This window comes from Sceloporus undulatus, chromosome 3 (genome assembly GCF_019175285.1).
Source record: "Sceloporus undulatus isolate JIND9_A2432 ecotype Alabama chromosome 3, SceUnd_v1.1, whole genome shotgun sequence".
NCBI lineage: Eukaryota > Metazoa > Chordata > Lepidosauria > Squamata > Phrynosomatidae > Sceloporus > Sceloporus undulatus.
This window is the reverse complement of record NC_056524.1, coordinates 218,337,604-218,353,696: the sequence shown is the minus strand read 5'-3', so window position 1 is coordinate 218,353,696 and position 16,093 is coordinate 218,337,604. Positions and strand designations below refer to the sequence as shown.

The 16,093-nt window shown below is 40.1% G+C and overlaps 1 protein-coding gene across 3 annotated transcripts in view; it reads left to right on the top strand.

Moving 5' to 3' along the window:
- PCCB (propionyl-CoA carboxylase subunit beta) overlaps window positions 1-16,093 on the top strand; it is a 44,285-nt gene that overhangs the window by 21,854 nt on the left and 6,338 nt on the right. Inside the window, exons 9-15 of one of the 3 annotated variants that reach the window (XR_006102888.1) lie at window positions 504-585; window positions 2,833-2,956; window positions 4,628-4,735; window positions 6,120-6,220; window positions 12,910-13,008; window positions 13,177-13,270; window positions 13,726-13,901. Coding sequence is in view for 1 of the 3 variants with exons in the window: in XM_042457730.1 (XP_042313664.1) it covers window positions 504-585; window positions 2,833-2,956; window positions 4,628-4,735; window positions 6,120-6,220; window positions 12,910-13,008; window positions 13,177-13,270; window positions 13,726-13,847 (730 nt within the window). In the remaining 2 variants the exon portion in view is untranslated. Of the gene's footprint in view, window positions 1-503; window positions 586-2,832; window positions 2,957-4,627; window positions 4,736-6,119; window positions 6,221-12,909; window positions 13,009-13,176; window positions 13,271-13,725; window positions 14,143-16,093 lie in introns of those variants that run through there. The other 2 variants (XM_042457730.1, XR_006102889.1) reach the window with 2 other exon arrangements.

Here is a 16,093-nt window from a genome sequence, read left to right as displayed (position 1 = left end):
ACTATTCCCTCCTGTTGGTATGGTTTCTCTTGCTATCAACAGGGGATCCATTCCAGGACCCCCCACCCGCAGATAGCAAAAAATGTGGGACCTCAAGTCCTGTTATTTCCTATGGCCGCATGATGTGTGGTCATTTAAAACAATGGGGCTTGCTGTCCATGGAAGCTCAAATCTGCGGATGGCAAGTCTGCGGATAAGAGGAGCCTACCTGCCTTTTTGTTTTTGCTTGCTGAATAAGGGAGGAGGTTGATTTTTTATATATTTCCTTCATAGTGTGAGGAAATGAAAGCAACTGACTAAAAGAAATTGAAGGTCCTTCTAGAATGGAAATGTGGAATATTAAATATTAAAAAAAGGAAAAAAATCCAGCCCTTCTACAGACTGAATCAATGGTATAGGATTAATTCACATTGTCCTACATTAAGTTCATGCCTCGTGGAAATAATTTTTTCATTTGAATGATATGATGTAAGAATCTTGCTTTTGATTCTATTTGTTTAAAGCAACCGCTTGGTACCTGAGTTGGATACTATTGTCCCAATGGAATCAACTAAAGCTTACGATATGGTGGATATTGTACATGCGGTAAGCTTTGTGTACCAGTGTTTTACCCAAGTCCGGTAATATACAGATCCTTTCAATTAACACATAATTTGTTAATATTAGCCAGAATCTTGTTTGTGATTTATGTATGCACAAGCACTTTAGTTAAGTTTGCTATGCAGTGAATCCCAGCACAACCTCCCCACTCCCCAGTTATTGGGAAGCAGCCGCTGTGATCAACAGAGGTCTGTTCCCCTGTCACTTGGGAAGCAGCTGATTGCCATTTCCACCCCTTTCTGTGAGCTATCTCTAGTGTGACAGGCAGAAGCAGGACCCCTCTTAAATTCCCCCTTGTGTCAGAGATTGCTGACACAAAACATAGGTGGGAATGTCAGTAAGCTGTGTCCTGACTGAAAAGGGGACAGATCTTTGTTTATCGCAGCAGCTGTTGCCTGGTAACTGGAGATGGAGGATCTTTCACAGCCCCTAAAACTAGGATTATGAATATGTAAAAGTCACAAGTGCATAAACTCTAGATTACACATCTGTAACTGTCATAGAGGATTCTGGCCATTAATTGCATCTGAGTATTGTGACAAAGTTTGAATAAATTCTGTATTTATCTTGCATACCTGCAGACTGTTAATGTATTCCTTATTATAAATCTTCATTGTATCCATTATTGCATATATGGTTTTGGTTATAATATGTTGAGGTTAGTTGTAAAGCAGTATGATAGAATACTATTGGACTGTTTTGTCTACTACACTAATATAGTGAAAGAACTACTATGCATTCAGGGAAATCTACAAGAGTACAAGTCATAGATGAGATAGCACATTTGACAGAGGAGTGCAGATGTGTTTGGCGGTTGCACAATGGTGCCTATTCTATATCAGTTGTGTGACAGATCTTGTGTAACTCCTAGAGTATTTTTCTGCTATGCAAAATGTGTATAGGTCCTTGTCCTTAATTATTTCTATGATGTTTCATTTACATAAATTAAATATTGTACACTATGTGTGCAATATAGAATAGTCAGTGTTCAGGATTCAGCTAGCAGTGGTGTATCACAGGCAAAGTGTGAAATACTAGTAGCTGAGTAGTAGACTAAATCTTCTTTGCTCAATTTTGTCAATTTTAAACTATAAAGTTCTAGACTATATATTTTTATATTTCCATACTTTGAGAGCCATAATGTTCTGTCTAACTGTGCTAGCACAGTTTAGGTAGGATTGGAATCTACATTTCACACATTAATCTATTCTGTTGGGAACAACAGATTATTAAAACCATGACGAGTCAGCCATACATGCATCATTGTAAATCAGATCTGTAGTTTGATCTCTTATAGATTAACACTTTCAGATCAACTGATACAAGGTTGCAGATTTTTATTTAGAATTTTATTCTGTACCATTTATGTTTCTATTTCCATGGTAGCTGGTATCTCTAAAAAGTGGGACAGATCCAGTCTCATTTACTTTCCCAGGTTACTTTCACTCCAGCTTCATTTGACTTCACCCAAAACTGATTCTAGTCAATTCCTCCCACAGAAACCCCTCATCAGTCTTGATAGCTAACAAAAGACACTGTTCTGGGGCAGTATATTGCTGAATACTGGATACTTGGAATCAACAGGGAATGGCAAACCCTTTAATTGAATAATGGAAACAATGATAATAGATTTTGTCAGGGGTGAGTGGGCTGAAGTGGATCCCTTCATCCATTGGGGAGCACACCCTATTGCAGGCATGCAATAGCAGAAAAAATGGCAGCAGAAAAAACAACTTTTTGTTTAAAGTTGTTGCTGAATTTTGGTGGTGCAGTAGTAAAAAGGAAGCAGTGGCTTCTTTAAAAGAAAAAGTACATTGCGTGCTCACAACTTACTTTAAAACAGAATTGCAATTGTGGGAGTAAGCTTTAAAATAGTGCATATACACCCCTGCACCATGTGGCTATTTTGGTGTATCTGTGAAATCCAATGCAGTGTGTTCTGTGTATTTGTGTTAGTGTCAGAGAAGGAGCAAGGTAGGCTACATGTGGGATCTGTATTGCCCGCTCCTTGACTGAGCAAACCTAAGAAGCAAGTGGTCACTTGATAATGTCTGCATCCCAGACATTCCTCCGTCCAGTCACCTTAGAATTGCCATAATAATAAACTTTGAAGAAACACTACAACAGTTTGCTGTAGTAAATATATTATCTGATTTATCCAATATACCTGTCCATAGGACTATATATTTGATCCCTCTGCTGCAGTAAAAAGTTTGAATCCCATTTGTGCAGATTGTCGATGAGAGAGAATTCTTCGAGATTATGCCTTCGTATGCCAGAAACATCATAGTTGGGTTTGCTAGAATGAATGGAAGAACTGTTGGAATAGTCGGCAACCAACCCAAAGTAGCATCAGGTGAGAGGATAGTTGCAGCTGTTTGGGAATCTTTTATGTCTGAGAAATGAAGTTGAAGCATTTCTTTTTTTCTATTTATTAATGGGTTATAAGTTCATTGTTCAAGTAGTAATTGTCTTTTTTTTCCTCTTAAAGCTTTGCTTGATTTTAAGATGGTTTCTGCTTTGATTTGTATTTAGCCGTTTAGATATGGAGTTGATATTCAATGCATGCTGTAAATCAGTTGGGGAGGTATGACCCCTTGGGTCATTTCTGTGGCCCCAAGGGCCCTCCAGGGTACACAAATTTTGGGAGGGGGGAATTTTCATTTATTTATTTTGTTATTTTTAATTTAAAAAGTAAATTCATTTTTTTTAAATCTTCAAAAAAATTATCCCCCAGAATGCCCCAAACACTCTGTAAGATGCACAGAGGCTGTTTTGTCACATGTTAGGCCAGGTGAGGCCTTTTCAAACAGGAAATGACCTGGAACTTGACTACTATGGAACCAGTGCAGTGCCCAACCCAACAGTTGTCCATTTGTGCTTCAGAAATGCTTCATTCTTGTGCATGTTTCATGACAAAAAAAATTGGTGTGTTATATGTAAAGAGCAGGCAGATGGCACAGCTTTCCTATATTTTCCATTATTTGATTTCCCCTTGGAGTGCCTTAATGCCAGCTCCTTTCCTTCTCTCCTGTTAGTCATGCTGGATCATTTTACACTGCTAGCAAAGCATTTACGTTTTAGAAAATGTTTTATTTTAATAACCATGGCTAGTTGAAGGTGTTAGAGAATTTTCAGTGAATTATAGGAGTAGGCCTAGTTTTATACTAAGGCTAGGGTTTGGGATATCTCTTCTGAGGTATCTAAATTACCATGATTATCAACATAAAACATGTTTTTCTAATGTGATTTATTTCTAAGTGATTTGTTTCTGAAGACATATAGTTGTCATTTTCTGCTCATGGTATTTTGGAGAATGGGGTAGAATTCAAGAAATATGTGGTTCATCACTGTCAGATAATTATCACTCATCCTTGGTTATGTGGGCTAGGAGTAATGAGAGTTGCAGTTCCAAAAGCCCAGGGGACCACATGCTCTCCCTCTGCTTTGCTTGATATTAATTCAGTGGAAGAAAACTTGCAGTCCCAGAGCCCAATCCCATATTTGGAAATCCCATCCCTGAGTTCCAACCACTTTTTGCAGTTGAGAGACTGGAATTTCCAGGGTTATTTCCATTTCTAGCCACATTTCACTTTGCACATTGCCTTTCCTAATTTGGAAAGGCGTGGGAGAAAGTGAAGCCTGCTTTCTACTGAGGCATGCAGGTCAGCCAAGGCTTCGCATATCTTCCTAAATTGGGAAAGAAGAGAATGAAGATGCCCTGAAGGAGTGGGCCAGAATTGATGATGTCAGGGGGGATATCCTGGCATCCAGATCAAGGCCATTTCCCATGACATCATCAGACCCCCCAGTCTCCAATAATGGCCTTCCCTGCCCATGTATTGATTGTAAACTACTTATTTAAAACATTTCTAGGCTGCTTTTTAAGGCATTTCAGCATCTGAACTGCTGTTAGTGTTGTGTATTAGTTGTGAGAAAAGTGGTGCAGACTACTTGAATGAAATTTTTGAGCACCTTGAAAAATATTGTAACAGTATTGTCTACCTTTTTTTAAAAAACAAATTAGGTTGTTTGGACATAAACTCTTCTGTGAAGGGAGCCCGTTTTGTCCGCTTCTGTGATGCGTTCAATATCCCTCTGATAACATTTGTAGATGTGCCTGGATTTTTACCAGGTATGTTCTTCTGTATTATTTTTTGTTGGCAATGATGAAAATGAATTGAGGAGAGGATTTTTCTTGTTCAATTTGGAATTGGAAGCTGTTTTGAAGAACCAGAGTTACAGATAAGCATCCTGTTCTTGCCTTTTCTTTGAACTACAGAAGCTAAACCATTATTCAGTGTGAAAAGGAGTGGTTTCTTTGCAAAGCATCCTTACTTTTTGCAGTTGCAGAACATCTAGCAGTTGTAATTCTCTTGTAATGTAGTTGATCTTTCATACAAAGCTCATTTATTCCTTGTTGTTTCTTTAGTAATTGTTTGAAAACTACTTAAAAACCCTTGAGAGGATGGAATGTTTGCCTTTTTGCCCACCTTAACTGCCATGGCTTACATTTTATAATCATACAATGTATTTATATATATGAAAAATGAGTAAGTATTCTTTTTTAAATTGTACACGTCTGTGGAGGCTGTACATGGAACTCTGTTTTCCTTTTATACTCTTATAAAGACTCCAAGGGAAACTGACCACCATGCAGGCAATTTTCATTCCATTAGTTACAAAACAGAGATCGTGTCTCTTTTAGGAGTAGATATGATAGCAACAGTTCTATTAGCTAGTGTAACTAGGGAGAGATAGTGTGCCCAGTGGAGCTGTAATGTTGGATAAAGCAGTGTTAGTGCTGAAAACTCTCTGTCTGAAGAGGAACTTGTCTATCCAGCTCTCATGCTTTGCAGAGCTGTTTCCTTTCCTTACAGAAACAGCTTTTATTGCCATCCCCCCCCCAACTGCCACATCTCACTGGAGACAGTACACATGCTGATGTAATGGACAGGTAGAACAGTGTACATCGCCATCTGAAGGAAGTGGAGGTGTCCACTTTCTCATTATGCCTACTGCGGGCAATTTGTGACCCTGCGGATGTTGTGAATGCAGTTTCCATCTGTTCTAACCAGCATAGCTACTGGTAAAGGATGATAGGAATTCAACACTTGGGAGTATCAGAAGTAGTCCATGACTTCATTAGGTAATTGTCTAAAGTGATCAATGAGTGCTGTGTTTGTAGAGAAGATTTATTACACTGTTTAATGGCAGATGATAAAAACGATAGTAGGAGGATAGATTTACTTGTCATAGAAAAAACTGGCTAAATAGGTAGTTTCCCATCAACCCCAAGAATTAAAACGCAGAACATCTGCTAGCTTCACAATCTAACTGCAGATTGATTGACCTACATATTGTATTTTAGTGCAGTCATGCATTCCACTAGTCTTCTTGCTACTGTAATGTCATCTGAGGTCTCCAACTGTGATCATAATTAGTGTCAGGTGTGTAGTTTCTGTTATCATGGAGATCATTACCAGAGGCAGTAAAATTCTTGTTTTATTGATTTCCAGGGACAGCTCAGGAATATGGTGGTATTATACGTCATGGTGCAAAACTGCTCTTTGCTTTTGCAGAAGCCACTGTGCCAAAAATCACTATTATTACAAGAAAGGTGAAGTAAACTGGATTTTATAGCTACTAGCTCTACTGCATTATTGATAAAGTGTAAAAGAGACATGCCCTATTTTTAACCCAATACTTAATCAGCACCAGTGTTTCCAGATTCTGTCTGATTTTGATTTTCCTGTCTTTGCATAATTTCTCTGGAGCTCCTTTTACATTTTCTGCTTCATCACAGCTGTTTGATTATTTCGATACCTCACAGGCAAAGCCTGTTCTTTAAAAATGCTGCCTTCACTTACTAGGAAGAACTGCTTGCTACGTAGTTCTACTTAGTAACTTTTACATGTTTAATCTTATATCTAAATCTAAAGACTCTACACTTCCTATATTTAACAAATTGCAAACTTTCATACTATATATTTTGGATAGTGTTTCTAAGGGGTAATTGTTTAATGCTTAATTTTTTGAATTCTAGATGGCAGGCCAAGTCTTTTTTAACAAATGTCCTCATATTTAAACATATAACTTACAAATTAGGAATGTATGGCCCGGTAGATGTTTGACTGCAACTTTTATCTTCCCTCATTGTTGACTGTGCTGGATAGGGCTGACGGGGATTGCTGTCAAACATATGCAAGGCTACTCATTCCCATCTTAATTACAGTTGCTGCTAGGCATTTATAGCTTTACTATTTTAAATGCCATTTTAAATTGTGTACAATTAATGACTGTACTCTATAAATTCTAAGTATTTGGATTATCTTGGTAAACTGCATTGGAATTTTTTAATTATAAGGAGGGATCTCTTTCATTAAATGTTTCCTGTTTCAAAGGATACATCTGGATGGATGGTGGAGAGAAGGACTGTGATGATGCATGTCCCTTTTTGCACATAAGCCCATAAATGAGTTGTATACCAGTATGTGCTGCTTGTCTCCCAGTAGTATAGGCCAGCATGCCAACCACATACTGTCGCCCCTACTATTTTTACATTCCTAGGGTTCCTGCTGTCCCTACTCCAAGCAGCAAAATCAACACTGTTTGCAACATTGGCAGCTGCGATATGGTTGCCCCTGATGTAGCCTAAGTGGGGTCTAATATCATTACCTGGAAGTTGCCCTTCTGTGCTAGTAGCTAAGCTTATTGTGACTAACTAATTAAAACTTGATTGTGAAATTTTAACTAGGGATCCTGGGTTATTCCTTCCAAGCAGGACAGGTGGATTAGATTTTAGATTATGCTCCCGATGGGGAAAAATACTTTTAAAATTAATGATCAATTTATTTAACTTTTATAAAAACATTTGTATCCTGTCCTCTATCTAGACAGATTTAAAATGATGTAAATAACAGAAATAAATTTAAAAGGCTAAAAGTATACTAAACAGTGTAAGAAATTTTTAAAAATCTGTTAAAATAGGTTAAAAATTAAAGGGTTTATGTAAAACCAACTAGGCCACAAAAGTTGTAGTGAACAACTTTTCGTTTGGCATCACAACAGCAGTATTGGTGCCACTTGGGCCTCCAAGGGAAAGGTATTCCATAACTCAGGTGTCACAGCAGGGAAAGTCCTCTCCTGTGTCCTCCTTGAGTATATTGTCTTTACTGATGAGACACAGAAGAGAGCCCCTCCAGCAGACTTTAAATCTCAGTCATGTGTATTATTATTATTATTATTATTATTATTATTAGGAGAGGCATTCCTTCAAGTATAGATGTCCCAAGCCATTTAGGGCTTTAAATGTTATTACTAGCATCTTGCCTTCAGAACAGAAGCATATTTTCAGCCAGTGCAATTCTTTAAAAACCAATGTTAGATGATTTTTGTACAAGGTTCCAGTCAACAGTCTAGCTGCTGCATTTCTCTAGCTGCAGTTTCTGTCTCATTTTCAAGAGAAGCTCTGCACAGAATGCATGGCAGTAGCCTAACTGGGAACAAAGCGGACTGTTCAGCAAAGATTCTGTCTGGTCCAGTGGCACTGAGAAGATATGTGTGGCTTCAGTTATCTAGTCTTTCTGCCCAAGCCAGGGCCACAATAGAAGATTTGCCGTTTGATGTACTGGGACTCTTTAATAAAGACACCCATGGAAAGCTAGAGCACGTACAAAAGATGTTTGTGACTGCTAGAAAGTACTGTATGCTTTCTTCTCAACCTTACTAGAGGCAAAGGTATATTTGGCATAGATCTGGACCAATTCACAGATGATCTTTCAGTCCTGCATTCTCAAGCAAACACTTCCCTTCTCAGTCCTCTTCTTCTTCTGTAAAGAAGCAAACTTCTTATTTGAGATTTTGCCCTTCTTACAAGAAAAAGGGTCAAGACACTGCCAAGAAACATTTTTGACTTTCTCAGAAATTCCACACACACACACCCCCCCCCCCCCCCCCCCCCCCCAATTTACTCTGGTAACCTTTGGAGATCATCTTGCTCAATTCTGTTCTGCATGGCCTGACATCACCACCAACTCTTGGGTCCTCGAGATCGTCAGAAGTAAATATGCCATAGAGTGGGGTTTATCCCTCTCCAGGGTTAATCCTTGATATTCCCTCTTCTAAAGTTCTCCTCGATGAGGTCCATGTTCTCCTCCACAAGAGTGCCATCGAACCCATATCTTCTCCTTTTATTTCATAGTAAACAAGAAGGACAAAGGACATCACATCCTAGATCTGAGAGGTCTCAACGCATACATCCCACATAGACATTTCACGATGATTTCTCTACCCTTTATTCTACTGTTGTTGAAGAAAGATGATTAGTTTGCCACTCTGGACCTCAAAGAAGTTTACTTTCACTTAGGGATTTGACCATCTCGCCATCGATTCCTATCTTTTGTAACAGGATGGCATGCATTCCAATTTCGATTCCTCCCTTTCACCCTCTCCACTGCTCCCCAACTGCTCCCAAAAAAGTATGGCTGTTGTGGTTGCATGCCTGAGGCAGAGGGGAATTGTGGTGTTCTCTTACATATATGATTGACTGTTTTTGGCAGACAATCCTCACAGTCTGAATAGTCATGCAGACTACACTTTGGATCTGCTGAATTTTCTTGGCTTAGTGGTCAACTGGGACAAATCGAACCTCATGCCCTGTCAAGACTGGAAATTCATCAGAGCAGTGCTATATTTGAGGTAGACGAGGGCATACCTATTGAATGATTGGTTTCGAATGCTCCTTGACTCCACACATAGGTGCCTGACTTCCAGATGCATGCCCGCACATTTAATCCATGTACTCTTGGGCCACATGGACTCCATAACTGGGGTCAACCTCCTTGCCATGAAAAATCTCTAGTCATGGTTTCTGAAGGAGGTCACCCCTCTTCTTGATGAGCCCTTCAAGCACCTTACATTGCCTCAGTATGTCCCAAGGTCTCTGACATGGTGGACAGATCCTTCCAGTGTTTGTACCAGGGTTCTCTTTCTACCCTTGCCTCCCACCAAAACTGTAGCCACAGATGCTTCCCAGATAAGATGGGATGTGCATTTAGATGGACTGGTGATTAATAGGACATGGTTACCCTTCAAGCTCCCATCCACATAAAGGCACCTGAGATGCTCGCTGTGGAGAAGGCTTTCAGAGCTTCTGAACTCTCTCTTCTCGGCAAATCAATTCAGGTTGTCACAGACAACACAACCACTATGTATTAGCTGAACAAACAAGAAGGTACAAGGTCTATGACTCTCCTTGACATCTGGCTCTGAATCTGGGATTGGTGCATATTGAGAGGGATTTTTTATCTTCATCTTTCAGGCTAAGAGAATGTCATTGTGGACCAACTTAGCCAGTCCTCAAACGTGTGTCACGAATGAACGCCAATGGTATATCTCTTCATCGCGCACATCAACAAATAATGGCCTCTCTTCTGTTCAGAATTCAAAGAAAGGGCTCCCTTGGCGACCCCTTCCTTTTTTAATGAAAAGGCTGATTGTGGTACACGTTTCCTCCATTTACACTCATCACACAAGTCATAGCAAAGATGAGAGAGGATCATACATACTCATCACCCCATAGTGACTGAGGTAACTGTGGTTCATGCCTGTCCTCTGCCTAGCCTGGGGAACTTACATTCATATCCCTCTGCAACCCAATCTCCTGATCATACACAACATTCAAACTCAACATCCAGACCTGCAGACAATGAATCTTGTGGTGTGAAGAATTCACCATTGACTGACTTGCCTACTACTGTTTGATGCATCATTATGGCTGTCCACAAGCCTCCCATTTGGAAGTCTTATGCTTACAAATGGAAGAAGTTTCAGATCTTACTCTTTGAGTCTGGCCTTTCACCCTCTTGGATCCAGACCTTGAACATTAAAGATTTTCTCATGTCTTTGTTATAATCAGGTCTGTCCTTTTCCTCCTTGAGGTGCTACCTTGCTGCCATTTCCTTCGAATTACAACTTCGGGGCCATTTGTCATGCTTCCAAGATGCTTTACTAAAGTCTTTCCTGAAAGTATACACAAATCTGCATCCTCCAGTAGTTGGACCAGTCCCATCTTGGAGTTTGGAGAGAACTTTGTGCACTTCACATTGACCATCCTTACCTATGATTTCATCTCGATAAGGTGGTTCTTCATCCCAGTAGCTCGTATTTACCAAAAGCTGTCTCTTTGTTCTTTCTCAATGAAGACATTGTTCTGCCAACTTTCATGGAGAATCCAGTGTTGGAATTTGAACAAGCCTTGTATTCATTAAATACCCATAGAGCCTTTGCTTCCTATATTCAGAGGACCTCGGGTCAAAGGAAGTCGAACAAACTGTGTGTGTTACTCCACTCCAAAATTAGGCTTACCAGTCTCCCCTCAATGCTGCTTGAAATGGGAGGTTTCCACCATACATCTGTCGTACAAATTGGCCAAGAAGGTACACCTGTCAGGGTGGTAGCTGTCTCATCTCTTTGGTGGGAGGCTGTCTCATCTGTCTCCTTGCTGGAGTATCACTGAAGGATGTATGCCGTGTGGTCCCAGCCTTTGATATTTATCACCCATTACAGGATTGATGCTTCTTGTAGAGCTGATGTGGCTTTTGGGAGAGCTGTTTTGTTGTCAACATTGAAGTAACACCTTGGAGGGTGATTGTGTATCCGCCTTTGTAGGTTTTTAAACAGAGGTTGGGTGGCCATCTGTCAGGGGTACTTTGATTCTGTGTTCCTGCATGGTAGGGAGTTGGATTGGATGGACCCTGGGGTCTCTTCCAACTCTGATTATATGGCCATGCCACCTTTTTTTTTGACAACCTCAGGGATTTTTCTTCTTTTTTATTTTTTGGCTGTTCAATAAAATGTTGTTGTTGCATCTTGACAAGTGTGCTTTATTTAGCATGACACCCATCTTCCTGGCATAGGTGCTTGTTAATCACCCAATTGTGTGATTAACAGAGAGCATGAAGGAGGGGAGTGTTAAGAAAAAAGCAACATGGGATATACAGTAAATGAAATAAAACATGTATGTGAGAGTCAGGGTGACTCAGCAGAAGCCAATTGAGAACCACACAGGTGTAAATGGTAATACAATTAATAAGTCCTGAATGCCAAGGACAAGAAATGTAAAGTGGATAATAGGACACACCTGACAATTGTTAAGTGGTCAAGGCTGAGATGATGAAATCATTAATTGTAGGATGAACCAAGAGAGCCAATGGGAATGGTGTACACGCCTACTGGGTGGAAACAGACAACAGTGGGTGGTACCATGCATTGACTATAATAATGACTATGCATCCCAATGTATTTTGTGGGTTGTAGAGTGGGTAGTAGTAGTGGATAGTGAGGAGTAGAGTATTGTTGTATTGGAGTTGTGTTGGATAGTTTTGGAGCTGTATATAGTAGAATAAAGTAGATCTTTTATTTAAGACTACTGAGTTGTCTGGTGTCTTGGGTGAAGCTACAAGAACCAACTGGATCCTGAAGAAGGGTGAAGACTTCTGTGGAAGCAAGAGTGAGAAGGCTTGGAGAGTTTGTCGGGGTCTTCAGCCTATTCTCTGTAACTCTTGCTAAGCTATAACCACTGGCCAAAACTGGTCAGCGCGGTGCACAACCAGGTGGTGAGTTCAAGCCAGAGGTGAAGAGCTACAACTCCCATCATCCCTGACAGGGAGGACAGGCTTTTTACCTGTAACTGTAGTTTTTTGAGTGGTCTTCTGTGACTTCATCATCCCCACTAGTGTGTCCTGCTTCCTGTGGTTCTAGGGATGCTGCTATGTGGGTTCCTTTGAAACTGAAGGAAATAGGCAGGAATCGGGGATATATATAGGATGGGTGGAGCTGCCACCAAAATCATCATATTTATTTGCCTAGTGATTCTCAAAGGTTCTGAATATGCTCTGTGTTGTAAAGTCCAATTGTGTGAAATTGTGTGAAAACCACTCAAAAAACTAGTTTCAAGTAAGCAACCTGCCTGTGGTAAGTTAGTTTCACCAGAATCTTCGTTTTGTGTTGTGTGCGACTGCATCCTATGCATCACCCAATATAAAGGGTCTTTTTATGTTAGTGAAAATATTTATGTTCAGAGAAAGTGTATTGAAACAAAGGACACTGTGGGATGGACACTTTGGCTAGCTCACATTATCTATTTGGAATGATTGCCTGAAAAGGTTGAAGGAGAATGGTCTTTAATAATAAGTTTTATTTTTATACCGCTTTTCTGAGTTGATCAAAGCGGTCATAGCATAAAAATGTAGAGGTTGAATACACTACAAAATTATCTGATAATAGTTACTGCATTTCTTATTCCAGGCTTATGGTGGAGCATATGATGTGATGAGTTCAAAGCATCTAAGAGGTGATGCAAATTATGCATGGCCAACAGCAGAGGTAGCAGTGATGGGTGCCAAGGTAAATACAGGCCACATTTGCTTTTGTCTTCCAACAATTGCCATTGTATTGGTTGTGTTTTTTCTATTGTTTCCTTTGTCACTCCACTTGTAAACATTTAAAATTGCAAATATATCAGAAAGCTAAACTTCATAGTCAATCCATATTTTTGTGCTATTCCTATTCTAGGGAGCTGTTCAGATAATTTTCAGAGGAAAGGGGGCACATACAGAGGCAGAATATGTGGAAAAGTTTGCAAACCCTTTCCCTGCGGCAACCCGAGGTATGGTGGCTTTCAGATTTGTTACTGAAATCTTTTCAAATGCAATTACAGACAGTATTACAGTTGATGGAAACATCCTGATTAGCAGTCATTTTTTCTCTTTCTTCTTTCATCCCACTTTTGACATAGGTCTTTCCACGTATCCTTTTCCACTGTTACTAACCACCTGTCACTCATTTTGACTCCATCATTCCCTCTTTGGTGTGAAGGGGATAATCACAATGGAATGATTTCCAGTAAGGCAAAACAAGTATGGACAACTGTTGAATTACTGTTTTTGCTCTTCCTTGGACCTTCATGGGCCAGACCCAGTGTCTTGGGAAAAGTATTTTTGGATTCTTTTTACTAAAACAGATCAGCCCCTTTAAAAAGCTAATATGGACAACCTGTAGTTGATTCTTCAATTATATGCTCTTACACAATAGTGGAAATTAATTTCAAAATCTGTTTAACAGGGTTTGTAGATGACATCATCCAACCTTCTTCTACTCGACTTCGTATTTGTCGCGATTTAGAAGTGCTTGCCAGCAAAAAGCAATCCAATCCTTGGAAGAAGCATGCCAACATTCCCCTTTGAAATTGGTTTAATGGAAAGGGGAAATAAAATATGGGGGAAATCAGTGGACTCCAGGTATGCCTGTTGATTTAAATTTTCTGAAATACATAGAAATTTAGATAAGGTGCACTGAGAATACTGCCGTTGAAGAGAAATCAGTGGCATGCTTTTATATAAATTTTAAAATGGCAATTGCCAAATCCTATGAGATAACCTGTGAATAAATGGAACATAATTCAGAAATGTAAACACTGCATATTATAACAGAAACCGTACACTACATGGAAATAAAATATTTACATTCCTTTAAATGAAACATCTGTCTGTGGGGAGGTTATTTTAATATAACTGATATAAAGATTATGCAGAACATGGTATGAACAAGGGATGATGGAAATCATAAATATTGTTTTAATCAGAAAAAGGCTTTTACAGTTCTCTGTTGAAAATGTTATTCATTTTATTCATTATAAGCCTTTTTACATCAGTTTTGATTAGGAAGTGGCTGATTACTAAGTGGGTTTCTCTGTATCCTTTAAGGACAGTTTGTATGAAGTTTCCAGAAGATTGTTCAGAGTTTTCGCAGTATACTTCTTGGAGAAATGCTCTAAGAACCATGTTTGATTCCTAGCAGGCTAAGACAGTTGAAAAATATTTAACTTACTATGATTGTTTATTTTTGCAAAATGCAGAGAATGAGTGGTTGATACTCGCTGAGTTGTCATTCTGGGATGGCAGGAGGAGCAATGCACAAACATTGGGTTAAAGCCTGTGCACCCACTAATGATTCAGGGGCCTATGTTCTTTTTCAATTTTATTTGTTAGAACTCCAGCTCTTCCCCGCCAGTTTTATTGTCCAGCCCTGCCTTGCCTAGCCTAAATCGTTATTAAGCTCCCTAATCCTTAATAATAATTAATAATAATTTGTTTTATTTATATACCGCTATTCCAAGGATCATAGCGGTGAACAGCAAGTAAGCTAATTAGCAAGTAAGGTAATTTGCCCCCAACAGTCTGGGTACTCATTTCAGCGACCTCGGAAGGATGCAAGCCTGAGTCGAGCTTGGGCCCTTTTTGCTGGTCTTGAACTCGCAACCTTGTGGTTTTGAGTGAATGGCTGCAGTACAGGCATTTAACCACTGCGCCACCAGGGCTCCTAATTAATCATACAAGACCCTGATTATCACTAACTTAAAAAAAAAAATGGGTGTGTGGATTGCTCCTCCTGCCATCCCAGAATGACAATTCAACAATGAAAACCATTCACTTATTCTTGAGATGGCACAGAGCAGCACTGCACTAATATTGGTATTTCACCAAGTCTCTACATTTGGGTGGTCTAAAACTGCTCTTGTTGAACCATTGGCTGCACCACTGTTCTACCATATGCTGCCTGCTCTGACCAGAACTTGTCCAAATTATAATGTATCAATGTTGTTGGTTCTGTCCAATGAGCTACATTACATGTCTTCTGAAAGATTGATCCAGCAGCAACACCAACCTCTCCTCCTCAAACACACAAGTTTGGATTCACTGACGGCGTTGCTAACTCTGAAACCCCACATGCAGAATTGCCACCAGAAATGCAACTTTAAAGTAATCACAGGCGGGTTAAATGCGGTGGCCTCCCGCCACTGCTGCTTGCAGCATCTGGGAGCCGCAGCGGCCAAATCGCGCAGCTCCCGGACGCTCCGAGGAAGGAGCGCAGAAATCGTGCTCCTTCCTGGGCCCTGGAAAAGTCATCGCGAGGCGCTAGTCGCGCACTCACGGCGTCACTTCTGGGGCGTGATGTGCGGATGCACAGCATCCGCTACATCAATATGGCGGCGGCTGTGTGGAAAGGCCGCCGCCATTTGTTACGGACTCTGTCCGTAATAGGAGTAGGGGCGTCTGGAAGAGGACGTCCCTTATGGCGGTCTGTAACCCACCACAAGTAGCTTCCTTCAGTGGCTCAAAAGGAAATCTTGACAGTCTGTCCAATCCCAGAGATAAATCCAACTTGGACACCTATGAACTGTCTGGAAAGATGTTCAAGTTGCACAGCTTAAAAATCTTTATATATGTGAGTAGACAGTGAGTTTCTCTCCAACTTAATTATCATAGACAAGGCAGCAACTTGCTTCCTCAAAGTGTTTGGCTTTCATTCTTTCCGCAAACCATGTTGTACAAATTGCAATATGTGCTTCACCTGCACCTGCTCCACCTGTATGGAATGGCTCATACACCATTCTTTGAATGCTTTTCAAGTCCTGTTACATTTGTGTGTG